The sequence below is a fragment of the Geotrypetes seraphini genome, chromosome 5, assembly GCF_902459505.1.
Source record: "Geotrypetes seraphini chromosome 5, aGeoSer1.1, whole genome shotgun sequence".
Lineage (NCBI taxonomy): Eukaryota > Metazoa > Chordata > Amphibia > Gymnophiona > Dermophiidae > Geotrypetes > Geotrypetes seraphini.
The window spans coordinates 193,223,091-193,250,071 of NC_047088.1; the positions used below are offsets into that span (position 1 = coordinate 193,223,091).

The window sequence follows — 26,981 nt, forward strand, 5'->3', positions numbered from 1 at the left end:
CAGTGCCTCTGCTGGGTCAACCCAGGGGTCCATCATGCCCAGCAGTCCGCTCAAGGGGCGGCCCACCAGGTCCAGGACCTGTATAGTAACCCTCTATCTATACTCTTCCATCCCCTTTTCCTTCAAGAAATTGTCCAATCCCTTCTTGAACTCCAATACTGTACCCTGTCCTATCACGCCATCTGGAAGAGCATTCCAGGTGTCCACCACCCGTTGGGTGAAGAAGAACTTCCTAAAATTGGATCTGAATCTGTCCCCTTTTAATTTTTCTGAATGCCCTCTCGTTCTTGTAGTTTTCGAAAGCTTAAAGAATCTGTCCCTCTCCACTTTCTCTATGCCCTTCATGATTTTGTAAGTCTCTATCATATCCCCTCTAAGTCTCCGTATCTCCAGGGAAAAGAGCCCCAGTAGTACTCCATATGCGGGTGCACCATTGCCAGATACAACAGCAGGATAACTTCTTTCATTCTGGTTGTAATACCCTTCTTGATTATATTTCGCTTGATTATTATTCGCTTTCTTAGCAGCTGCTGTGCACTGTGCTGACGGTTCATAGACAACCCCGCGAAAGACAAAGGTGTGCGCCGACAACTGAGCGCAAGACGGAGGCGCACGCCAAAGAAAATTACAGTTTTTAGGGGCTCCGACGGGGGGTTTTGTTGGGGAGCCCCCCCAGTTTACTTAATAGAGATCACGCCGGCATTGTGGAGGGTTTGGAGGTTGTAACCCTCCACATTGTACTGTAAACTTAACTTTTTCCCTAAAAACAGGGAAAAAGTGAAGTTTTCTGTAAAATGTGGGGGGTTACAACCCCCCAAACCCCCCACAACGCGGCGCGATCTCAATTAGTAAAGTGGGGGGGTTCCCCCCACGCCCCCCCCGTCGGAGCCCTAAAAACAGTAATTTTCTGCACGTGCGCCTCTGCGCTGCGCTCAATTGTCTGCGCGTGCTTTTGTCCCGGTGCGCTTTTGACCTGACACCGTGCTTACGGCTTCATGGTCTTGTCCACTATTACCCCCAAGTCCCTTTCTTGGGTACTCTCACTCAGTAACAGCCCTCCCATCGTGTAGCTGTACCTCGGGTATCTGTTTCCTACATGCAAGACTTTACATTTCTCTACATTAAACTTCATCCGCCATCTCGTTGCCCACTCCACTAGCGTGTTCAGGTCCCTTTGTAAATCTTCGCAGTCTTCTTTAGTCCTAGCCCCATTAAATACTTTGGTGTCGTCTGTGAATTTTATTACTTCGCACTTCTTCCCTGTTTCTAGATCATTTATAAATACATTGAACAGCAGCGCTCCAAGCACCGACCCCTGCGGAACCCCACTCTTGACCCTCCTCCAGTCCGAGTAGTGGCCCTTCACTCCTACCCTCTGCTTCCTACCCGCCAACCAAATCTTGATCCATCTGTGTACGTCCCCATGGTACTTCAGTTTCCGAAGTAGGTGTTCACGGGGTACCTTGTCAAAGGCTTTTTGGAAGTCTAAATATACGATGTCTATGGGGTCCCCTTTGTCCATCCATTTGTTAATTTCTTCAAAGAAGTGCAATAAGTTCGTCAGGCATGATCTTCCCTTGCAGAAGCCATGTTGGCTTGTTATCATAAGTTTATTCCTTTCTAGATGCTCCTCGATGCTTTCTTTTATCAGCGCTTCCACCATTATCACCATTGTAAGACTATACATATATATAATGACACTATAAAAATTATACTTAAGCCTCTCTCTCCCTTCTTACTATCTAGTAAGCATCTTAGATTGTAAACTTTTTGAGACGGTGACTTTATTCCCACTGCCAAACATTTTTTTCTCTTTGCAATCTGCCCATATTGCTCCTTATCTCCCTCCTGCCTAGAATTCTTCTCTCCTCATCCAAACTTATCTTTAGTACTCATTGGTCCCAAGTTTCCTTAGCAGTGCTCAGGTCAGCTAAATGCTCCTCAGACAGCAGTAATATTGTCAGGCAACTCAGCAGCTAGATGGCACTCAGAAATTGCAACATGCAAGCCCTAGGAACATACTAACTTTTCAGCTGTGGTCATCCTAGTATAGAGGGTTAGTTTACATAGACTCTCACATAGGGTATATTTCATAGATATATTCCCCCTCCTGATTCACCTTTATCTCCAGACCAACACCCGTCCGCATGCCTAAGAAGCATCTCACAGATCAGCAGGAGACAAGAGGGGAATTGCCAATTTTCAATATGTTATGCTGTGAATGAGGAAACGCTAAGAGCTCACAAATGCCCCTTCCATCCTTTGGTCTTCCCTCTCCCATCTCAGCTAAACATTGATGTTGTTTTAAAGCTGATGATGCCTGCGTATCACTGTGCACCCATCTTTCCTGGCTTCCTTTTACTGTCTACTTCTACCCAACGCCCTCTTGCACTCTCCTCAATGTACTGCTCCCCCCCCCCTCCCATATCAGCAGGAGCTGGGCAAAGTGTTTCTCCTCCTCCGGCTGCTGATTAGCTCATTCTGCTGTCCACAACTAGTCATAAGCAGGAGGTGGAGAATTAGCAACTGCAAGAAGCAGACAGCTTTCTCCTTCGGTCACAGTTCTGCAGCATGCCACGTTCTCAGCCTACAAGAATTGATGCAACTCCTGCTTCAGTCTGCCAGCCTGGGTTTGGGGACGGCTAGCTTCCCCAAGCATCTTACAGCGTTGTGCGTATGCCTTAGGGGGGGGGGGAGGTCTGCCTGCGGAAGCCCCTGTCTGCAGCAGCAGGGCTCTGGTGCGAGGGGAAGCGAGCTCAGATCCAGGCAAGCTCTCTGGGGCAGGGTTGCCAGACTGGGATTCCCTGCCTGAGCTCTTGCCACTTGCACCAGGCAGCCGCCGATCGCATGCACTGGTTGCTTCAGTCTACTATGCACAGAGCCTGTGAAAGTGAGCCGGGTTTCAGGTCTGCCAGCAAAGTGCGGCTCGTACAGCCCTGACCGCCGCCGACATGGCCGAGCCGGCTCTGGACTTTTCCAGAGTGGAAAGTTTTCTGGACCAGCATCCGGAGCTTTTCGAAGACTATCTGATCAGGAAAGGGAAGCACTGCATGGTGGACAAGTGGCTCAAGAAACACCAGCTCGCCAAGGCAGCCTCGGGCGCCGAGGACAGGAACAGCCCGGGTAAGGACTGCTGGAGCAACCGAGGGGAGGGGCTGCAGCGCAGGGCCTCCCAAAAGGAGCTCCGCAAAAGTTTCGCCCGCTCCAAGGCCATCAACGTGAATCGCACGTACGACGAGCACGTGAACTCGCGGGCGCAGGAGCCGCTGTCCAGCATGCGGCGCCGGGCCCTGCTGCGGAAAGCCAGCTCCCTGCCCCCGACCACTGCCCACATCCTCAGCGCTCTGCTCGAGTCACGAGTGAACATCCCTCAGTACCCGCCGACGGCCATCGACTACAAGTACTATCTCAAGGAGAACAACGAGCGCGAGTTCTTTCTGGAGTTGGTCAAGGACATCTCCAACGAGCTGAACCTCACCAGCCTCAGCTACAAGATCCTCATTTTTGTCTGCATCATGGTGGACGCGGACCGCTGCTCCCTCTTCCTGGTGGAAGGCAGTGCCAGCAAGAAAAGTTTGGTGTCTAAGTTCTTCGATGTGCATGCTGGTGCCACTCTCCTGCCCTCCTGCAGCATGGAGAACTCCAATGAGGTGCAGGTGCCCTGGGGCAAGGGCATCATTGGCTATGTGGCGGAGCATGGAGAGACTGTCAGTATCCCTGATGCCTATCAGGTAAGTGCTCCAGGACCCCTGTTTCTTGGAATTTACCATAGTAACACAGTAGATGACGGCAGATAAAGACCCGGATGGTCCATCCAGTCTGCCCAACCTGATTCAATTTAATTTTTTTGCTTCTTAGCTATTTCTGGACAAGAATCCAAGTTCCCACTGCCGAAATCTCCGTCAAAACCTACTCCAGCCCATCTACACCCTCCCAGCCATTGTAGCCTTCTCCAGCCCATCCTTCCCCAGACGGCCATATACAGACCGTGCAAGTCTGCCCAGTACTGTCCTTCGTTCAAGATTTAATATTATTTTCTGATTCTAGATCCTCTGTGTTCATCCCACGCTTCTTTGAACTCCGTCACCGCAGCGTCCTTCTTCCGTTTGTGAAATGCTAGTTGGTGCTGCTCATAACTGGAATTGCTACACCAGTCATAATTTGTAGCAGTATTTCAGCGGAACAATTTTTCCTACTGACGCTCCTTGTAACCCAGGACAAGTCATAACAGCGGAAGCTGGAGCGGCCCGCTTCCTTAATGCTAACATTTTCCTTGCCCATCAAACCCTTAACCAAACCCCAAGGAGACATGTAAACCTGTGTGGTGACACCTGGCCGCAGCCCTGTTTATTGAAAATTAAACATATTTAAATAACATTTAACATATTATAAATAACATTACAAACAGATTTAAATAACAGTTTATCCATTAAACCAGCACAATGGTATCACCATTATGACCCAGATCCCGAGCTACCGACTCAGATGTAAATGGCCCCCGACCCTGCCGTCTAAGCAAGGGTCCGAGGGGTGGTATGTCCCCACATGCCCCATTATTCAGGGTCATCCGACCCACCAGGCACGGCTCCCAGCCGGCCCACCGCTCATCCCATGATGAGACCAGCCGCCAGTAGCTCGGGATACTGCCAACCGAATCCCAACACTCCACCCTCAAGTACTGGAGGGCGGGAAAGCTGCCTCAGAGGACCGGAAACCGTTAAGGTCCTCTGAGAGCCCTCCTGTTTATACCCCTACCCACCCAACCCTGCGGCCGCGACTTTGATCTATCAGAGGTCGATCCCCCGGCGGGAAAGACCTCCACCCTTATCATTCAAATGTCCTTCCTACCTGGAAACCCCCCCCCCCTGTTCCTTACCCGACGGGCGGCCCCCGCGGGCCTCCTAGCTCCGCGTTAGAGCCATCCGTTGAGACAAGCTCTCGGGCTTTTTATTTTACCTGCTGTTGCCTCATCTACCGTCTATACTGTAAAGTCTCTGGGGGAGCAGGTTATGTGCTTAACCTACTAATACTATGTGAGTATCTTTGGAACTGTGGGTTAAAAAGACATAATAATAATAAAAGCCAGGGGCCAGTGGAACTGAGGCCTGAATATTTCTCCTACTTAGGGTGCTAGCTGCTTTGGGGCTCTTTTACTAAGCTGCTGTAAAAAGTGACCTTAGCTCATGCTTACGCATGTCATTCCTGTGCACTGAGGCCATTTTCACTGTATGTTTTTCTATTTCCTGCATTAAGGGTCATGACCTAAGTTTACCTTTAGTGCATGAGTATTTTGTGGGAAGTAAGGGCTCAAGCACAAATCATGCACTTGGCAATGCAGCTTCATTTAACTGATTAGCACAGAACCCACCTCTCCAACCTGACCCACTCCAGTGCTAAAAAAATAAATGATATATGTTTTTTTTAATGCGTAGGTAGCATGTGCACATGTAAAAACTACCGCAGGGCACCTGAGTGCACCCCATGGTAAACCCTTTTTAGCTGCGGTTAACATGCGTTAGTGCTTATCACAGCTTAGTTTAAGCACCCATAAGAACATAAGAAATGCCTTCACTGGATCAGACCGTAGGTCCATCTTGTCCGGCGACCCATACACGCGGAGGCCAAGCTAGGTGTTCCCTGATGGACACCTTGTTCATCCGTATCCCTCAATGTGCAAGAAGGTGTGCATCCAACTTGCCCTTGAATCCCAGAATGGTGGTCTCTGTCACAACCTCCTCCGGGAGAGCATTCCAAGCGTCCATCCCTTTAGTTTTTTTAAGGACAAGCTATCCAAACTAGGTTTTGCCCTACAGCATCCATAGGTTCTTAAAATCCTACTATTTTTAGGGCACTCGACAGAAAAAAAAAAGAAGAAATATAAGTTTATGTGGGCCCTTAAGTAAATTTAGGATTGAATCAGCCAGTTCTCCAAAAAATGGTGCCATGTCTTCATTTTATTTCTACCTGTTGCAATCTAACACCCCCTTTTACTCAGCCACAGTACAGGTTTCTACCATGGCTCGGAGTGCTAAATGCTCCAATGCTGCTCCAACGCTCATAGAATTCCTATGAGTGTTGGCGCAGCGTCGAAGCATTTAGCGCCTCAGGTTGCAGTAGAAACCTCTACTGTGGCTTAGTAAAAGAGGGCCTAAGTACCTTTGGCTCTTAACACAGTAAGGTTTACAGAAATCTTCCATGAGGCTTTATTCCCTCCAGGGCTGTGGAGTCAGAACACCAAACCTTTGACTCCGACTCCTACTAATGTAGAGTAAATCTAAGAGAAATTTGATGAATTACAAAAACATACAATATTTCTTTAGAGGACTAGTGAGGACTAATATACCGCAAAATACATTTATTTGAAGTCTGAACAAAGAACCTGCCCCCCAAAATAGGGGACTCTTGTACTAAAGTGTAGCGCGTGTTAAATGCTAAGAAATCCATAGGTATAAAATGGTCTTCTTACGCTTTAGTAAAAGTGCCCTAATAAAATGACTATATCTTATAATGTTGTAAATTTTTATTTTGAATCTGGAGCACTCCAACTCTACTCAAAATTGCTTCTGACTGACTTTGACTCCATATCCCTTTTGCTAGTTTTCTCTGAACAAGTCCTAAATAGGAGAAATCCCTGGGGGCTACATATTTAAATATTTGTTTCCCATACAGCACAATATAGGTGGAAATACTGGAGAAATCATTTCATTTGAATGCGAGACACTCAGGCTGTGGAATGGGATGGACCAGCAGGGCAATGGTCCTACTTTCTGTTCCACATAGCATTGGCAACTAGAGATCAGACTGAGGAAACATTAGCACTCATCAGGTATGAGACATATTTAAAAAAAAAAATCAGTGCAGGGTTTGATCTGAGCCAGTGGATTATACTGCTTAGTAACATAGTAAATGGCAGCAGATAAAGACCTGAACAGTCTTTCCAGTCTGCCCAACATTCACACTCATTATACAAAATTGTCTTCTCTTTAATATTTCTGGGCAATATACCATAGAAGTCTTTAGGTTCCCACTGCTGCCTATTTATTTATTCAATTTTCTATACCATTCTCTCATGGGAGCTCAGAACGGTTTACATTAATTTATTCAAGTACTCAAGCATTTTTCCCTGTCTGTCCCAGCCGGCTCACAATCTACCTAATGTACCTGGGGTAATGGGGGGGATTAAGTGACTTGCCCAGGGTCACAAGGAGAAGCATGGATTTAAACCCACAACCCATGGGTGCTGAGGCTGTAGCTTTAACCACTGCACTACACACTCCCCTAACCACATGCCACACACTATTCTAACTATCCTGTCACTGGATCTTCTAGCAAAGCCCTCTCCGGCTCACCCTAAACCAAATCACCATTTATGGGACACAGAGGCCCTAACTATGCTAGGGATTTGAACCCACCACCTTGGGAAGGTGGTAGAAGTGCCTTTAACTACTGAGCCACAGGGAATTTCTTTTAGGCAGGGGTTCCTGCATTGTGAGATGATACCTTAGGAGATCATAGCCACCTCAGGGAAAAAATAAGTTTCCCTCTGCATCTTGGAAATGACAGAGTGCAAATGTAAATGGCAAAGTCAACAACCCATATTCTCTTATGAGGTACTGGGGGGTGGGGTTGTGTGTGGATTTGAACCCATGACCTGTAGAAGATGGCAGGTGTCTTTAACGAATGAGCTAAAGGAGCTTTCATTTAGGCAGGGGTTCCTATTATTTATTAGTGACATTCTGCCATCTAAGTGCATAGTGAAGATGTCACAATAATGTCAAAATTGTACATCAATGACTAGAACCAAGACATCTCAATATATGAGTCAAATAGTGAAACTTAAATATGAATGTTGAGAATGTAAAATAATGCAATTTTTCACATACACTCAGATTTGTGTAATCCGACCAAGAGCCATGGCTCCTATAGCCGAACCCACCGTCCCATCACTGTGTATGACTTTGATATACGAAATAGTGAGTGAGGCTACATGCTCTATTGATTATTAACTTTGTTCTCAATGGCAATAAGAGGAAAAACCACTCCACTTAGCTTTAAGATGTGTTAGCAGGTCCCGACATGGACCATGTTTCGAGGGTCTGTTTCAAGGAACCCAAAGGAGAAATGCAAAACTTCAAATGCCAGAGAAATAGTTGCTATGTGATTCAGACAACAACTTGTGTTCATAAGTTGAAACGGTCTCTTCTAATTGTTCATTACTGTGGCGGCGAACAAATTTTTACCTCTCACTTCTGCATTTTTTTGAGAGCATTTTCCTCACCTCTTATTATTTTTGACTGAGATTGTACACTTGCTCTGAACCACAGCCATTGTGAGTAGGGATTCTCTTATTTTCTTAGCCTTTTGGGAATGAGGTTTAGTATGCTATATATTTTTCATGTGCTTTGCTTGAGTAAATGCATTATTAAACATCTTTTTCTATTATTATCAAAGAGGCTTCCTCTTTACCCCCCCCAAATAGAAGGTTTAGTATGCAATATATATATATATATATATATTTCATGTGCTTTGCTTAAGTAATAAATTATTAAACATCTTTTGACCTTAATACCCCTCCAAATAAAGTCCCGTTCACCTATATGTGGATGCCTCCAGCACACCTAAGTGACGCCTAAGTCGTGTCTTCCTATGTCGCGCCTACCTAGTGCCCAGGTCACACTCAAAAATAGAACTGCTTTTGTAATGCCTACATTTTAGTCATTAGATAGACGCGTTAGAACACTGAGCAGCATGTGATTTTGTAAATGGACATCTATTTTGAAGCCATGCCCATGCCACACCCACACCTACCATTAATTTTCTAATTAGAGTTCTTCTGTGTTCGTCCCATGTTTTTTGAATTCCATCACCATTTTCATCTCTACCACCTCCCTTAGGAGGGCATTCTAGGCATCCACCACCCTCTTTGTGAAAAAAAAAAATCCTAACATTACTCCTAAGTTTGTCACCCTGCAACCTCAATTCATACCCTCTAGTTTTACCATTTTCCTTTCTCTGGAGGGATTGGAGAGTAGGAGAGTTAGAGGTTGGTTTGTATGGCTTCCCCAACTAAAAAGCCATCTCAGGAGTGATTTTCAAGGTGGATGGTTAGGAAATGAGATTATGTTTACAGTTATGCAACCTGAACATCACCTTCTGGTTGACATTTAGAGGGCCAGCTGCACCTTACTTTGCTGTACTGTGCTAATTAAATTAAGGATGTATGTAAGTTTGTACCAAATCTTCCAATTTTACAATTTTTTAGGCCACCAATATTTTAGAAGCTTATTTGTGTTTGCAAGTTTATGGGTGCTGCAGTGTGGTCTAGCTTGTGCTCCCACTCAAGACTGTCATGGTGTCTGTCATCAATCTTTCTTTACCATGATTATACCTTTCCCTTCAATTCCTTTTTTTTTTCTGCCAATTCGTTCACTAAAAGTTGTAACACACAAGTGGATTTCTTTAAAAGATGTTCACAAATTCAACCACTTAATCATTTGTGGAAGTGAGTTGGCTTGTAGCAGTGTCAATAAATGGTGCGACTGGGAATTGGTTGTAATTTATCTTGTGCCTGGAAGATATATGAAAGTTGTGTATTGAATATTTAAACTAAAGGACATCAAATCGCTTCAGCACTGTTTAAAAAAAAAAAAAAATCCAAACTGATAGACTTAAAGAGGCATGGAGGGATCTGCCTGTACAAGCGACAGATGTTCCCTTTCAGATAACTGTCAGCCTTCACAATACAGCACTTTAAAAATTAATAAAGAGAGCCTAAAGGTTTTTCTCTGTGTTACTAATGATGGTGCAGGTGTTTGATAAGCTCTGAAGAGAAGTGTGAGTTTGTTCAGGTTAGCAGAGTGAAAGAGAGAAGGCACAATGTTTTGCATATGAATGAAGGGAGCCACTTTGGATTAAGGTGTACAAAAAAGAGGTAATTCAGGAAGGCATTTAGCAGCCTGACACAAGAATGCAATTCTGTTATAGAAGTTCAAAACAGTACGATATCTGTACATATCACACCTGTGTTGTACAAATATGTTTTTTATTGATTGATGTGGCAGTAAAAAGATATTACCTTTTATTTATTGCTTATATTAACCTTTATTTCTGTGTATTTAAATGGACTAACAGAGCACTAATAAAAGTTTCATAGTTGAGCAAAGTCTGTAGAGTAAGCAGGGGTGGAGAAGAAGAACAGTAGCACAGCGTGCAAAGCTCCCTGGCTCCCTTGAGGACAAAAAAGTTCCTGAAATGCAAATATAAGCTGGCAGTGGACGAAAAGCCTGTAATAGCTTTGAGTTAGGAGGGAAGGCAGAAAAAAGAGTACTTAGGATCAGAATGGAGCAAGAACGAAGTGGGGATTAGTGCTGCTCGATTCAGAGAAAAAATTTTCGATGCGATTTGATTCACTTTTCCCCCAATAGGGTGTTTTTTACAAACGTCCTGGTAGGTTTATTTTGTAGCCTCTTCATCCACACCATCCCCCTTTGCCTTTTCCAGTCCCATGCTGGTGCTGTAGTGTAAACAAAATAAACAAAAAAGACTTTTCCTCTCTATATTAGGTCCTAGCTCTCGCTCGCTGTCTAACACCAGCTCTAGCAGGGTACACATTTCAAATTTGACATATTGTAATCACAAAATAGAAAATAAAATTATTTTTTCTACCTTTTGTTTTCTGATCACTTTACTATTCAAATCATGTTGGTTCCAGGCTCTGGTTTCTGTTTGTCTTCTGTTAACTCGCTCACCAGGTTCTCCTGCCAATTTGGTATTTTCTTCTTTGTCCATGCTCACCATCCATCTTCCATCTCTGTACTGTCCCTTCCACTGCCATATCCAACATTTATGTTTCTTTCCTACTGTATACCACCTCTCTCTCTCTCTATTCCTCTCCATGCAGCATCTCTCTCTTCCTCCCCTCCATTATCATGTGCACCATTTCTTTCTCCCCATGCACCATCTCTCCCTGCCCTTTACCCTATGTCCAACATTCCTCCCTCTCTCTTCTCCATTCATGTCTGCCTCCCCTCTACCATATGCAGGATTTCTCCTTTTCACCCCTTTCTACCTCTGTTGCTTCTCTCCCTTCCTTTCCTCCATCCCATCTCCACCAGTTCTTCCTCTCTCCTCTTCCCCCCCCCCTTGTGCAGCAGCTTTTCATCGCTCCCATTCCTCTGGGTGGCAGCTTTCAATCCCTCTTATTCCCCTGTGCAGCACCTCCCGACTGACCTTCCCCCACCCCTTCAGACCTAAACTATCAGCAGTGGTGGTGATGGCTGATTTGGCAGAGGCAGCACAATGAACAGGCATCTTGAGGCCTACCTCGCTAGGGCTTCCCTCTGCCACATTATTAGTGACATCATCAGTGATGCGGCAGAGGGAAGGCCCCAGTGGGGTAGGCCAAGAGAAACCTGTTCATACACACTGCCTCTGCCAAAATGGTTATCGCCACCACTGCTGAGAGGTATGTCAGGACTCACTGAATCGGTGAGTCTGATTTTTTTAAGGAAATGAATCGATTCAAACGAATTAACCAAAGTGAATTGGTGAATCAATTCAAATTAGCGAATTGGGCAGCACTGGGGATTATGGTTGTGTACCAGAATGTCTAATTATGGTGCTGACAAAGTCTGAGAAGTGATTGCATTACTGTACAACATTGCGCTTTTCAGTCTATTTGCAGAAGAGAGTATTTATAAATCAGGGCTTCTCAAACCTATCCTAGAGACTCTACAATCAGGCCCCGATGCTCAAAAGCCTGCCATGTAAGTAAGACTGGTTGAAGCCTTTCTTACTTGCAAGGTAGCTCAGCCTCCGATGCTCTAAAGGATTCTTAGGAGCTTTAATGATAGTAGCAGCCACCAAGAACCCTATGCAAATGCATTACAAGGAGCTCATTAGTATTAAAATGAGCACTCCTTGTGATACACAAAAGAGAATGCGCATTTCTTAAAAGGGAATTTTTTTCCGTCAGGTCTAGAGCTGCCGGTAGTAGGTTTATGCCTCTGTTATGAGATTGTATGTCCTGTTCAGCTGTTAGGCACGGGACATGCACTCACATAACAGATGTACAACAGCTGCATCCAAAATCACTCAAAAACTTGCCCAGATCAAACTCACAACATCAGACTGCTGAAGCAAGAGCTCTGCCCACTGAGCTACTCTCTACACTTGTGCACAACTGTGCTGAGCTCTGATAAGCAGCAAAACACACACACTCGCACATACATGCATGCGCACACATGCACACACACACACACAAGTGCAAGTGCATACCCTCTCCCTTTGAACCTCCTTTTTTGTTCTTTGCTGCTTATCAGAGCTCAGCATAACTATACAGTATACAAGTGTGGAGAGTGGCTCAGTGATTAGAGCTCCTGCCTCAACAATCTTAGACTGTGGGTTTGATCCTGCACGAATCACAATTTTTTTTTTTTTTTTTAAAGCTGCTCACAAGCTCTAGCAATTGTGAGCTGTATTAGGCCTGCACAGAAGAATTGTACCTACCAGTTGGGTCTTCTGAGAAGACACCAGGCACAGTTCCTCCCCAGTTTACTGGGCTGCTCAGCACAAATAGCAAGCATATAATTTGCATGCTATATGTGCTGAGCATAGCCCGGCAAAAGAAAATCTCTCCCAACTTTGTTTTTTTTACTGCGTGCATCCTGCCCTTAGTCAGGTTATCAGAATATCCAGAATGAATATTTGTGAGTTAGATCCGCATGCACTGGGGACCCAGCATATGCAAAAGTATTTCTTGTATATTCATTCTGGATATCCAGGAAACCCAGCTGGCTGTGGTGTCCCCAGGGCAGGGTTTGGAAGCCCAGCCATAGAGAATAAGCAAAACCAAAGTAGACAATAAATAAGACCTGGTGATGTATACCCAGATATTAAGGCAGTTTAGTATGATACTGACAGCACCACTAACAGTTTTGTATATTCAGATGTGAGAGCAAGGAAAAAGCTGCAATTACAGCCCAGATAGCCTGAGCACAGCAGTAAGAAGATGAATAATACGAGGGAGTGTGGAATATATTGAACCCAAACTATTTCAGGTTTTGAAACCAGGGGGAGCCCATATCAAACAAAAATAATGTATTTGATTTAGATTATCATGGAATCAAATTGGTTGGGGAGAGGGGAGCAGGGCTAGTTTAAGGTACCTGATATTCTCGGCAAACCTTCAGCACTCAAGGCCCTAAGCTCTATTCCCCTATTGTTTAAGCATCTCACTATCCTTTCCCTATGCCCCCCAGGTTGTCAGCTAATGATTTTTTTTTTCCTGGGACTTTCTAATATCAAAAATAGTTCAATTTATAGAATTTGTTTTTACAGGACCATCAGATAGATAAGTGCTCTTGGATCCAATCATAACAGCGTCTGGATCTTACACACATTGTCATCGGTCTCAATTTTTGTTTGTTTTAAAACTTAACTTTCCTACATATACCCCTCTTTTACTAATGCATAGCGCAGGTTCTAGCGCCATTTGTGGTGGTGACTGCTCTGACGCTCATCGGAATTCTATGAGCGTCGGAGCAGTTACCACCGCTGCTGGCGCTAAAACCTGCGCTATGAGTTAGTAAAGGAGGGGGATAGTGATAAGATACTTACCCCCTCTTTTAGTAAGCCCAATAGCGCAGGCCAACGTTAAGTGCTCCAACGCCCATAGGGATTGAATGGGTGTCGGAGCATTTGCTGTGCTGCACCTGTTCCCACGGCTTAGTAAAAAGGGGCCTTAGTGTTTTAGCTTCTAGTAAAGCACTTATCTTAGCTACGATGAAAATGTTAGTGAATTGAAGACATGCAAAAAAACTCTCATTAGTAGATTCTTATTCAGAATGCTCCCGACAAAATGTCGCTGAACCACCTGCATCAGTAGGATGGTCCATGGTAGTATGCAAAAAAAATCGACCTTGCAAATCTTGTCTCCAAAAGGTTGATTTTTGTCCACTTGGTATGTCTTACTCATGTGTCAAATTTCAGCTTGATTAGACAATATTTAGAGGTCACTCCAGCATACACTGCTTACTTGTATATGTAGGTGATTTTGCATAATTAGTTTGTATGGTGCCATCTAGTGTGTGATCTGCACCCAAAAACTGACTCCTTGGGAAGTCAGTCTGTCAGCTGTCAACTGCTAGACTGTCACATGGACTGGATGTTCTTCGGCTGGTCAATTTTCATTACTATGACGAAGGAAAACCTTTACCAGAATGGTATAAGTTGGCATGTGAGTCAGCGATGGCGGTATAGGATCGAGCCTGCATACTGATACAACGCATAGAATCTTGCGTTAGAAAGTTGAATAAACTGCATGAATAAAATTGTTGCAAACAAGACACTCACAGCCATTTCCAGACATCTATGGTTTCTGTCCGAGCACCTAGCAGCACTTGCCTTTTTTGATGACAGAATCGTGCCAGAAACAAAGCTACATTGTCAACCATTGCCAGATCTTCCACAATGTCTCATGCGTACAGATGAAATGGAACCTGTGACATTTGAAAGTCTTGTAACACAGAGAACACAGTCATTTTTGATCTCTTGCTTGAAGGAGGATCAACAAAAGTGAAAATATTGCTGAAGAAACATCCCACAGAGTGGACTGACGATCCAGTTTTCAAGGAACTTTGGAATCGGGCATCCAAACTGACTGTTAATAATGCAGCAGAACAAGAAATAAGACTCAAGTTTCAAGTTTATTTAAAATTTCTTATACTCATTGAAAAATATAACAATACTTTGACAAACGATGAAGAACAGAAACCACGTGTTCTTTGCCATTGGTCAGTCACCAAAAGAAGTTTCCTTCTGCATCAAAGGCAGCTGTTATATCATAGACCATTGATTATTTGTCGAGTGCACAAGAATTACAATATACTGTTAAGCTTAGCGGCAGTTTAAAAAAAAACAGTGAAGTGGAGTGACTCCTAAACTTTGTTTTTAAGTAAAATTTTGTGTGGTTTTCATCTTTATATAAAGGAATAAAATTAGTCTTGTGGACAAACAAAATGTTCAATTTTTTGGACAACACCTACTGCATCAGAGAAGCGCATTACAACAGTAGAAAATGCATGTCACATAATCTTCATTTGCATTACACTATATTTTTCAGTATAAATATAATAAATAGCAAATAATACACTCCAGAAAAACTGAATTTATATTTTAACAGCCTTGTATAGTTCTCAAATGAATGAAATTATTTTCTTTTAATGGGACAACTTTGATTTATTCATCAACCCCCCCCAAAAAAAAAAATATTGGCTGATGTGGACAGCACTATGTGTAAGCTTGCAAAGTTTAAGGACTGATTATTATTTCAGTATGTTACTCACTCAGAATTGAGGGGAGAATTTGTTTGTTGCTGTATCCTTCTTAATGAGTTCAGTTATTAGGCAACTAAGGGGGAATTCATGAAAAGCGTGTTAGCATGTGCTAACTGCTAAAGACACCCATAGGAATATAATTCAGACATACTCCAGAGGACAAAAGAAGTCTTGGATTTCTCTTCTTGTCCCAGATACTTATTTCAGACACCTCCAGTACCAAAGAAATTCATTCAAATCATACTGTGCACAGTCAGATACTTGTCTTTATTCGGTTCTCTTTATTCTGGTTGGGACTCAGATAAGTCTTGTGAATGGACTGTGACCATTGATTATTGTTCGCTGGGACCTATACAAATTTGTGATTGAATTAATATATTTTTTCTTTGATCTTTTTATATTTCCAGAATAGAAGCACTTAAGCACTTTTGAAAACATTTTGAAAATATTTATTTAAGGGGTGGGGCTTTTTGAGCCGTCCTTCTTTTCGGCCCTCTATTCTCCTCTTAAAGCCTCTTACTGAGCACAAGCCCCCGAACCCCCTGAATCTCTCAAATACCGGCAGGAGGGAGCCCAACCCCTCTTGCTGAGGCTCAACCCCCCCGTGACTAACCCCCGACAATACCAACAGGAGGGAGCCCATCCCCTCCTGCCGAGATGCACCCCCTCGTGACTCCCCCACCCGACAATACTGGCAGGAGGGAGCCCAATTCCTCCTGCTGGAGGGCGATTCCCCACCCCCCTCAAATATGGGCTGGAAGGATCCCAGGCCCTCCTGCCCATGGCGCACTCCCATGACCCTCCAATTGACCTCCTGAACCCCTGATCGGCCCCCCCAAATGACCCTCCCTAACCCTGTGACCCCCTGACACCCTAACTCAAATTAAGTTGGCCGGCTGCGTCCCAAGCCCGACTGACTGGCCCACCATCCTCCAAATGGCGGGCCTAGAGCCTGATTGGGCCAGGTGCCCGAGCCAACCGGGAGGGGGTGTGTGCCTTGGGCAGGAGGACCTGGGATCCCTCCTGCCCATATTTGAGGGGGGGTGGGGGTCACCTACTGGCAGGAGGGGTTGGGCTCCCTCCTGCCGGTATTGTCAGGTGGGGGGTCACGGGGGGGTGCACCTCAGCAGGATGGGTTGGGCTCCCTCCTACCTATATTGTCAGGTGCGGGGGTTGTGGGGAGGTGCACCTCGGCAGGAGGGGTTGGGCTCTCTTCTACCGGTATTTGAGGGATTCGGGTGGGGGGATCGGGGGCTTGCGCCTCGGCAGGAAGGGTTGGGCTCCCTCCTGCCGGTATTTGAGAGATTCGTGAGGGTTTCTGGGGCTCGTTCGGGGGCTCGCACCTTGGCAGTAGGGCTTGGGCTCCCTCCTGCCGGTATTGTCGGGAGGGTTGGGGTGCCGACATCTCATCTTATGTGCCATAGAAGTTTGCAAAGAGGGATAATAGTGAGAGACATATGAAAAAAAAATGAAGAAACAGTGAAAAATGAAGATTCCATCACTGTATAGTTATTCTCATCTCTTACATGTCTGACTTTAGCGGTTAGCACCCTTTCATGAATTCTTCCCTCAGTGCTATTATTTGAGGTGAGAAATTTTTTCTTCTGTGGCTTTCCTAAAGGATTTCAGATTTACAGCCAGAGTTAGTGCTGCCAGGACATATGGCTTTGGAGATGTTGAGGCCACACCACTAGGCTCTATTAGCAAATACGCCCAAGTGTCTGGGGTAAATTATGGTGTGATACAAGTGAGGCCCTTTGTCACTATTTTGATTGCACCATGTGGAGCTGAAGGGGAACCTAGCAGGGGAGCAGGATCTCTCCTTTGTATACGAGACAGGCATTTTCTATGTTACAAAGCATTCCTACAAGGCTTGCTTAAAAAAGTACGCAAAAGAGTTATGATCCCGCAGCTTATAAGATAGTGCTATGGAGGGAACATGTCTGATAGAATATAATATGAACTATATCACAAGTGCTCACTAAAAAGAAGAAACAAATAGAACTTTGTGCTTTTGAATTAAAAACCTTTTATTCATGCATTAGACAATCCTTATTCGTACATCAAATGATCCAACATGTTTTGTTATCAGGCTGATTCAGGGGTTAGAACATATATAAACATAATGAAATTACAACCATAAATTAATCATAAAAACATAATTTGCATAAGAATCACAGAGCCAATAATAACTAACAGGAAAACATTTGCATAAACTAACAGGAAACTTTGCATAAGAATCACAGAGCCAATAATAACTAACAGGAAAACATTTTCCCATTACAAAGGCCCTTACCAATGACACAGATCAAATTTTCTTCCAAAATGTAAACCACATTAGTTCAAAATCACAGATTAACATAATTTTCTAGAGGGCACAAAAATAAATAGTATTAATATTAATCTTACCTATCTTTTCATAGCATAAGCACATGTAAAGAGCAAATTGTGGGAGATTAGCCTGGTTTGTCAGGCTAGCCTTGCTTGCTAGGAGTAATTAGCACACAAAACACTTTTCTTAGTAAAAACAACAAAAAACAACACTTTGCTTTATTGTTTGCCTCACATCAATCACAGAATATAGCTGTGGCTTACCTCAGCCAGCTGCTACAGGCATCATAGTAACATAGATAAAGACCTGAATGGTCCATCTAGTCTGCCCATTAGTTATACTCATTACAAATACATGATTAAATTATTTGATATTTCAGGGTCATAGATTGTAAAGTCCACCTGGTATTGTCTTAGGTTTCAAATGCTGAAGTTGCCATCCAAGCTCACTCCAGCCTATGCAACCATCCTCTTTGCAGGATATGTACCATAAAGTCTGGCCAGTAACATCCTCATGTTCCAAGTTACTGGAGTTACCATTGATGCCCTCCTCAGCTCATCCTACACCAAATCACCACATATGGGACACAAACCATGCAAGTCTGTCCAGTACCGGCCTTAGTTCTTTAAGTTACATCCTTCATATTCTAATTAGAGATCCTCTATGTTTATCCCATGCTTTTTTGAATTCCATCACCATTTTCCTCTCTGCCACTTCCCTCGGGGGGACATTCCAGGCATCTACCATCCTCTCCGTGGAAAATAATTTCCTAATATTGCTCCTAAGTCTTCCTCCCTATAACCTCAAATTATGCCCTCTAGTTTTACCATTTTCTCTTCTCTGGAATAGATTTGGTTCTTTATCCGCCTAGAACTGCAAGGTACAGGTGGAATAGAAGTCACTAATGTAATGTAATTAATATCTTTCAATTTTTTAAACATTTGTATCATATCTCCCCTGTCTCTCCTCTTCTCCAAAGCATACATATTTAGGTCTTCCAATCTCTTCTCATACTTCTTTTGGTTCAAACCCCTTACCATTTTTGTCGCCTTCCTCTCGACCTCTTCAAGTCTTTTTATATCCTTTACTAGATACGGCCTCCAAAACTGAGCATAATACTCTAAGTGCAGCCTCACCAATGACCTATATAGGGGCATCAACACCTCCCTTCTTCTACTAGTTATTTCTCTTTCTATACAGCCTAACATCCTTCTGGCTACAGCCACTGCCTTATCACACTGTGTAGATGCCTTTAGATCCTCAGACATAATCACCCCAAGGTCCCTCTCTCCGTCAGTGCTTATCAGCCTCTCACCTCCCTATATGTACGATTCCCTTGGATTTCTACTTCCCAAATTCATCACTGCATTTCTTTGCATTGAATTTTAGTTGCCAGACGTTAGATTATTCTAACTTTGCAGGTCCTTTTTCATGTTTTCCACTCCCTCCAGGGTGTCCACTCTGTTACAAATCTTGGTATCATCCACAAAAAGGCTAACCTTACCTTCTAACCCTTCAGCAGTGTCGCTCACAAACATATTGAACCGAATCGGTCCCAGCACCAATCCCTGAGGCACTCCACTAATTACCTTTTCCTCCTCCGAGCGAATTCCATTAACCACCACCCTCTGGCGTCTATCCATCAACCAGCTTCTAATCCAGTTCATGACTTTGAGCCCTAACTTCAGCCCATGGAGTTTGCTTAAGAGCCTCCTATGAGAAACCGTGTCATAGGCTTTGCTGAAATCTAAGTAAATTACATCTAGCGCATATCCTTGATCCAATTCTCTGGTCACCCAGTCAAAGAATTCAATCAGATTTGTTTGGCATGATTTACCTTTAGTAAACCCATGTTGCCTCGGATCTTGTAATCCATTAGATTCTAAGAATTTCACTATCCTTTCCTTCAACGTTTCCATTATTTTTCTAATAACTGAAGTGAGGCTTACCGGCCTGTAGTTTCCTGCTTCATCTCTGCAACTACTTTTGTGAAGAGGGACCACATCTGCTTTTCTCCAGTCCCACGGAACCACTCCCATCTCTAAAGATTTATTGAATTAATCTTTAAGAGGACCTGCCAGAACCTCTCAGAGCTCCCTTAATATCCTGGGATGAATCCCATCTGGTCCCATAGCTTTGTCCACCTTCAGTTTTTTAAGTTATTCATAAATACTTTTTTTCTGTGAATGGTGCAGTATCCACCCCATTCTCAGGTGTAACTTAGCTAACCAATCGCGGTCCTTCGCCATGCTTTTTTTCTGTGAATACTGAACATAAGTATTTGTTTAGCACATTTGCTTTGTCCTCATCATTCTCCACAAAGCGGTTCATACCTTCTTTCAGTCTCATTCCATTTTTTGTGTTTCTCCTTTCACTAATATACCTGAAAAAAATGTTGTCTCCCTTTTTTATATTTATAGCCATTTGCTCTTCCGCTTATGCTTTTGCCAGTCATGCTTTTGCTTGACTTCTTTCAGTTTCATCCAATATTCCTTTCTGTACTCCTCTTCTTGAGTTTTTAAATATTTCATAAACACCAATTCTTTTGCCCTTATTTTTTCCGCCACTAGTTTGGAAAACCATATTGGTTTCTATTTTCTCTTATTATTAATTATTTTCTTCACATAAAGGTCAGTAGTTGTTTTTTTTTTATTGCACCTTTCAACATGGACCACTCACTGTTTTTCCACATTGCTTATGTCTTCCCATCCAATCAGCTCTTTCTTCCCATGCTTTCTCCCATGCTACTAAAGTCCGTACATTTAAAATCCAGGACTTTGAGTTTTGTGTGGCCATCCTCCACTTTAGCTGCTATATTGAACCAAACCGTATGATGATTGCTACTTCCCAGGTGGGCTCCCACTCGGACATTAGAGACACTTTCTGCATTTGTGAGCACTAGATCCAGTATTGCTTTTTCCCTTGTGGGTTCCATCGCCATTTGTCTGAGCAAAGCCCCTACGATCTCCCTATGTCTTTCTGATTCCACAGACGGAACTTTCTAGTCTGCAGTCTGTTTTCTCAAGGCCTGCCTCCACCTATATCTAGTGAAAACTTGAGAGTTCCTCTTTCTCCGTTTGGGATCTCTCTAGAATAAACCCAACCTGGGTAGAAATACCTCTCTCCTTTGATTCCCGCCCCTGTGACTCAACACTGAGCTCCATAGCCCATAGTGCATGCTGGGACCTGTGGTTCCACATCATTTCCTTCTGCCCAGGGGTATTATATTTGCATGGGGAGGGATAACCTCTTAATCTGTTACACAAATCAAATGCCAAATGTATTTGAGAAAGGATATAAAATAATATGTAAAACATTTAGAACAAAAAGTAAATTCAGAAAGTAAAATATATAAATATAGCAAATAGCAAATAATACACCACAGGAAAACTGAATTTATATAATATAACAAAATACACATTTCATGAATGCCTTCCTTTCATAGCATGGTGTTACTTTCCTCAAACCTCACAATCCTTAAACATACTAACCAATATGATAATCAAATTCAAATGCTGCACATGCCTTATGAAAACTGGACCATCACTTGTCCAAAGTATGAAGAATCAAACTGAAGATGGAAACTGTGGTTGTTTTCCTAGCACTGAGCGATTGATATGTGGATCAGCATTTTAGAAAGGTCATCCAACTCAGAATAGCCTGTCCTAAAACACATGTGAGATGAAGATCCATGTGCTGGAAGTGTCAAGCATGAACATCCATTTTACAAATTGAAACATCCAAATTATGAATGGGAGAAAGCAAGGGATATGGGCAACTGTACGGTAGCATAGGAATGTCCATCTTATAAAATGCAATTCATTTACTTAAGAACATAAGAATAGCCTTATTGGGTCAGACCAATGGTCCATCAAGCCCAGTAACCCATTCTCACGGTGGCCAATCCAGGTCCCTAGTACCTGGCCAAAACCCAAGGAGTAGCAATATTCCATGCTACTGATCCAGGGCAAGCAGAAGCTTCCCCCATGTCTTAATAACAGACTATGGACTTTTCCTCCAGGAATTTATTCAAACTTTCTTAAAACTAGCTATACTATCCACTTTTATCACAACCTCTGGTAACACATTCCAGATCTTAACTATTCTCTTGAGTGAAAAAATATTTCCTCCTATTGGTTTTAAAAGTATTTCCCTGCAGTTTCATTGAGCGTTCCCTAGTCTTTGTAATTTTTGACGGAATGAAAAATCGATCCACTTGTTCCTGTTCTACTCCATTCAGGATTTTGTAAACTTCAATTATATCTCTCCTCAGCCTTCTCTTTTCCAAGCTGAAGAGTCCTAACCTTTTTAGTCTTTCCTCATACGAGAGGAGTTCCATCCCCAATATAGAAAACCAATGCTATATAATACAAATTAGCTTTCTAGAAGTCTATATATTTCACTGAGGTGTGGGGATAACAAAATAATGGAATAGGCCCTTGGTAACATGCAGCCCAAAGAAGTAATGAAACTGTCAATCATAAGGCTCTCATTTTCAGCTTCCATCCTTGAGCTTATCACTGTCAAAGTTAATAAGAATCAAAGCTACATGTGAATCAATCACTTATTATTCCAGATTTTTTTCACTCAACAGTCCCAAAGTCAACTCTGGTTAAACAGCAACATGAATACAGTAGACTGCAGATTCTTTAAAGAAAAAACACAGTTGCACTTATCTTTCAACAGCTGAATCCTCAACTGCTCAATATTTTGATTGAAGATGGAGCTGCATCTATCCCACAACCATTGGGTACTCCTAACAAAATGATAGAATCAGAGGGGAATGGCAACCAAGAATCCTTTCAGGCTGTAGTTCAAACTCCTCAACAATCTCCAAGCTATGGTTGGCTAGGTTTGGAGGATTCTTTCAGCTATCACTGTCAGGGAACAGAGGCTACCATTGCTGGTTGGTATGGGCATCTTCCTTCAACTTCTTTATCTGCTACTTTGTGTCATTTTTTGGATATTTTTCAGTTTTGAAAATGAGCCCCTTGATATCTTTGAAAAATGTCACTTCTTTCTACAATGTTTAACCACAATTTATGTTCCTGGGTGGTAAGTGCCATTTCCTAATTACTCTTGCCCAGAAAACATAGAAAATGTTGTTATTTCCAAAAAACTTTGCTTTTGTGACTAAGATAGTCAAAACTTGCAATTCACCTGTTTAAAATGTGAAAATGCTGAATTTTCATCTTTTCATTCTTAAAAAGTCATGAAAAGCAGCATATGAATCACAACTAACATGTATTTATATTGAAGTTATACAAAAAGGGCTACACAAGAGTTAGAAGTGAGTAGTTTTTCAAGATTTGCGATTGTATTGTAAGTCACTTTCACAAATCAGCCCCCAGGTGTAGTCTCCCATCATGTTCTCATTATATTGTGTTTGGTAGCAACATTCTAAACCCAGTACATTGATACCTTGGAATCCGAACTTAATCCATTCCAGAACCTCATTCGAGTTCCATAGTGTTCGAGTTCCAAGACAGTTTTTCCCATTGAAAATAATAGAAACTGGATTAATCCGTTTCTGTTCCCACAAACTCAGATTATAAAAGTAAATATGGTACACTTGATTTTAAGGTAAAATATTAACAAATATTCCAAAGCAGCATTCAGATTCTGGGGCACAAACACACACATACAATGTGCAGGGTGTTCGGATTCCAAAGCAGAGTTCGTATTCTGGGGCAAGATTTGTTTGAATTTTTTGTTCAGATTCCAAGTTGTTCGAGTACTGGAGCGTTCGGATTCTAAGGTATCACTGTATATCCTGGTGGAAGCGCTCACCTTGCTCTTCTGAGTATGCTCCCATGTGTCAAGATAAGCATCAAGGACATGGACTTTGAGAGACATCCTACATCCCATTATACTGTAATTCTTCACCAGATTCTTAACCAATTTCACATAGTTTTTGGCCTTGTGATTGCCCAAGAACCCCTGACAAAGCTGTTCCAAGCCTCTTTCTCCTTCCTAGTAAGCTTCTTGGGAAATTCCTTGCACTCCAAGATCTTTTTCTCTGGTCCGACGAAGACACCAGCTTTGACCTTTGCCTTAGGGAAGATGTCTTAAAGGTACTTGAAGGCTGCTGACTCCTTATCTAGAACTCTGACAATCTATATAGACTATATTACAATAGTCCAGTTGGGACTATTGCAATAGGCTTTTAACTACTAACCAAAAAGCTGATGGATCAAGGGAGCTTCTTATTCTCTTCTTATTTTCTTAATAAGAAGAATAATCTCAATCTTGTGAGTGTAGTTGAGTAATAGCTATAACCATTGCCACTGCATGCTGTTATTTGGCAAGCTTAGTCTGTCCATCTTATAGGTCCAAGCAAACAGGTAAATAAACCACAAACTTAAACAGTCCAAACTCAAAAGAAAAGAGCAACAAATAGTGCAATAAAAAGTCAACACTGCTTTTCTTCTTATTTCTTCAGCTCTGAGGTTTGGGCCCACCTCAGAGCTTAATACAGCCTGCTCCCAATCAGATTATTCAGTTTAACCTTTCAACTCAAAGCTTCCTCCACAGTGGCTTCAACTGTAACACTGGCAACCATTCTTCTACAAAACCAATGAATGCTTTATCTATGATTGTATTTAGGAGTCCCATAAACTGGATGTTATTCTAGTGTGACTGGTTTTCCAGGTCATCTTCATACTGCTCCAAGTTGGTTTCCATACTCTGTAGCTGTTGTTGAGCTTTGACCAGGCCTCCTCCTGCCTTTCCTACCCTATATTGTATTTCACTGGCATATATTGCATATTCATTCAAAATCTGTGATATGGACTGCATCTGGTTAGAAAGCTATTCGAATTTGCAATTAAGTGCCTGAACAACTACTTTGGTAAATTGCTCAATCTGAACCTTAGGTAATCCCTGAACATCCAGCATCAAATCTGCCATCTTACTCTCAGCAGATTGCTACTTGTCTTCCTCCATGTAATGTAGTTTGGCTGACATATTAAACTACAATTGGCCAAGTACTTGTCCGTTCACCACGTTGTTATATCCTCCCTCTAGCACTATTATTTGATCAGTAATAGCTCTGATGGAAAAAGACCAGCGAGTGGGTTCAGTAGCACTAGGACTCCATGTTCTCTCGTTCTCAGTGCATCACATGACCTTTTTTGATTTATATATTAGTTAGAAAAGTGCTGTATCTGTAAAAATGATGTACCATTTTCCTAGAAATCTTTACTATCTAAGACCCTATTTTACTAAGCCACTGTAGAGGATTCTACTGTAGCCGGGGCGCGAAATGCTCCAATGCTGCTCTGACGCTCACAGCAATTCTATGAGCGTTGGAGCAGCAGTGGAGCATTTAGTGCTCCAGGTTGCAGTAGAAACCTCTACTGCAGCTTAGTAAAAGGGAAGGTGGGGGATAAATTGCTTACCTGTTTGAATAACCCACACAAGCAGAGCATCATACAAATGTAATGTAATGTAATGTAATTTATTTCTTATATACCGCTATATCCTTTAGGTTCTAAGCGGTTTGAAGAAAATATACATTAAGATTATAAATGAGAAGTAAGAAGGTACTTAAAAAATTCCCTTACTGTCCCGAAGGCTCACAATCTAACTAAAGTACCTGGAAATTAATAAAGAAGAGAAAATAAAGATGGTTGAAAAAAGAAAAATTCTATGTGAACTTATAGGATGGAAATTAAACTGACAGTGAAGAACTGTATGAAAAATACATATGGAATGCAATTAGAGAGGGTAGGTTACAATCTATTTATGGTATTTGTTTAATTGGAAGGTGTTAAGGTGGGTAATTTGGGGGAAGGTTATCTGAAGGTAGGTGAATCTTCTGGAGGTAAAAGAGGAGGGGTTAATGGAGAATGATATTTTTCTCATGTCTGTTCAAATAAATATTTAAGGAGAGAAAACTTTCTATGTTAGAAGGACTTCAAAGAACAACTGAGATCATACAAAGAATATATTTTTTCTCAGTAAATAAAAATCTTCCTATGTGTTCCGGAAAAGCTTTCAAAGAAGGCAGTCACAGATAAATATATATATATATATTTATTTCTCAGAAGGTTAATATAAGAATATTTGTGATTTTCAGAGCAGAAGGCATATTTTGTGCTCAGCTAGACATCAGAGTATTAACATCCAAGAGGAGATTTAAGCACAAATCTTCTTTGTAAGAAAGGTTGAAGAGACAGCCTTAACTGTGCATTTCCAATTGAAAATAGGTGAAAATCGTCACAGTTGCATGAACAGACGCCCTTTGTAGGTCATAGAGAGATTATATAACTGACATAGTTCATTGCATGCAAAAAAAGTAGAACTAGGAAAAAAACATGCCTGTGTCTAAGACGACCTGTTGGGAGTCTTAATTTCCGTATACCAAATGCCTATATTGGGTGTCAAATAAAAACTTCTAGATGGTGCAAATTTAAACATACCCCAAAAAAACTTTGGGTAGAAAGAAATGTAATAACTAAACACAATTCACTTAAGACAATATTTTCAAAACAAATTACTCAGAAAATCTCATTTTCAACAGGGAGGGCATCATAGATACGTATGTTGTGAATCAGATCATTCTTTTGAGTGAATCATTTCGTTATTACCTTTCTCTCTACCCAAAGTTTCTTTTGATATTTGTAAATTGTGGGTAAGAGTTCATTAGAACCCTTTCTTAGTTTTTGCAAATTTAAACATAGGCAGGGAAATTTTCAAAGCCATTTATTTACCATGCTTAAAAACTTTGTCATCTTGTTTACAGGTAAAAGGATGTCTTGGAATTAATAACGTAGCTGGGCTCAGTGGCATGGTTAGGTCAGAGGAGGTAATAGCATATTTACATTTGCATAAATGGTAAAACTTGTGGCAAATACTCCCTGCAGTGTTGCTTGGTGGAGATTTGCAGCAGGATATACCAATAATTTTTTTTTAATGATAATAACAATCATCCTCAGATTTTTAATCAGGATAAAAAAATCCAGACATTCAGGGCCCCTTTCACACAGATGTGGTAGCGATGCTGCTGCGGTAAATGCACCTAAACCCACTCAATCTCTATGGGCTTCGGTGCATTTACCACAGCAGAATTGCTACCAAGGCTTTGTAAAAGGGGCTCTCAATTAAGAAAATGTTTCAGGCATATTCAAAAAGTGGCTTAACTGTCCTTGACTTGTCTGTGACTGGTTTGTAGATAGGTCAGCTTATACTTATGTACACACTGAATAGCAATTAGGGTCATCATTTAACCATCATTATGTGTTCTATTCTTTAAATCTAATATACTTCCACCTGAACAAAAACAGAGTCTTCTAATACAGCTAGTGAGGAGG

The 26,981-nt window shown here is 42.2% G+C and overlaps 1 protein-coding gene across 1 annotated transcript in view; it reads left to right on the forward strand.

Annotated features, from left to right (window-relative positions):
• Positions 1-2,951: 2,951 nt before the first annotated feature.
• Positions 2,952-26,981, forward strand: part of PDE11A (phosphodiesterase 11A) — a 568,355-nt gene continuing 544,325 nt past the window's right edge. Inside the window, exon 1 of the mRNA XM_033946286.1 lies at positions 2,952-3,731. Within this exon, the coding sequence (XP_033802177.1) occupies positions 2,952-3,731 (780 nt within the window). The remainder of the gene's footprint in view (positions 3,732-26,981) is intronic.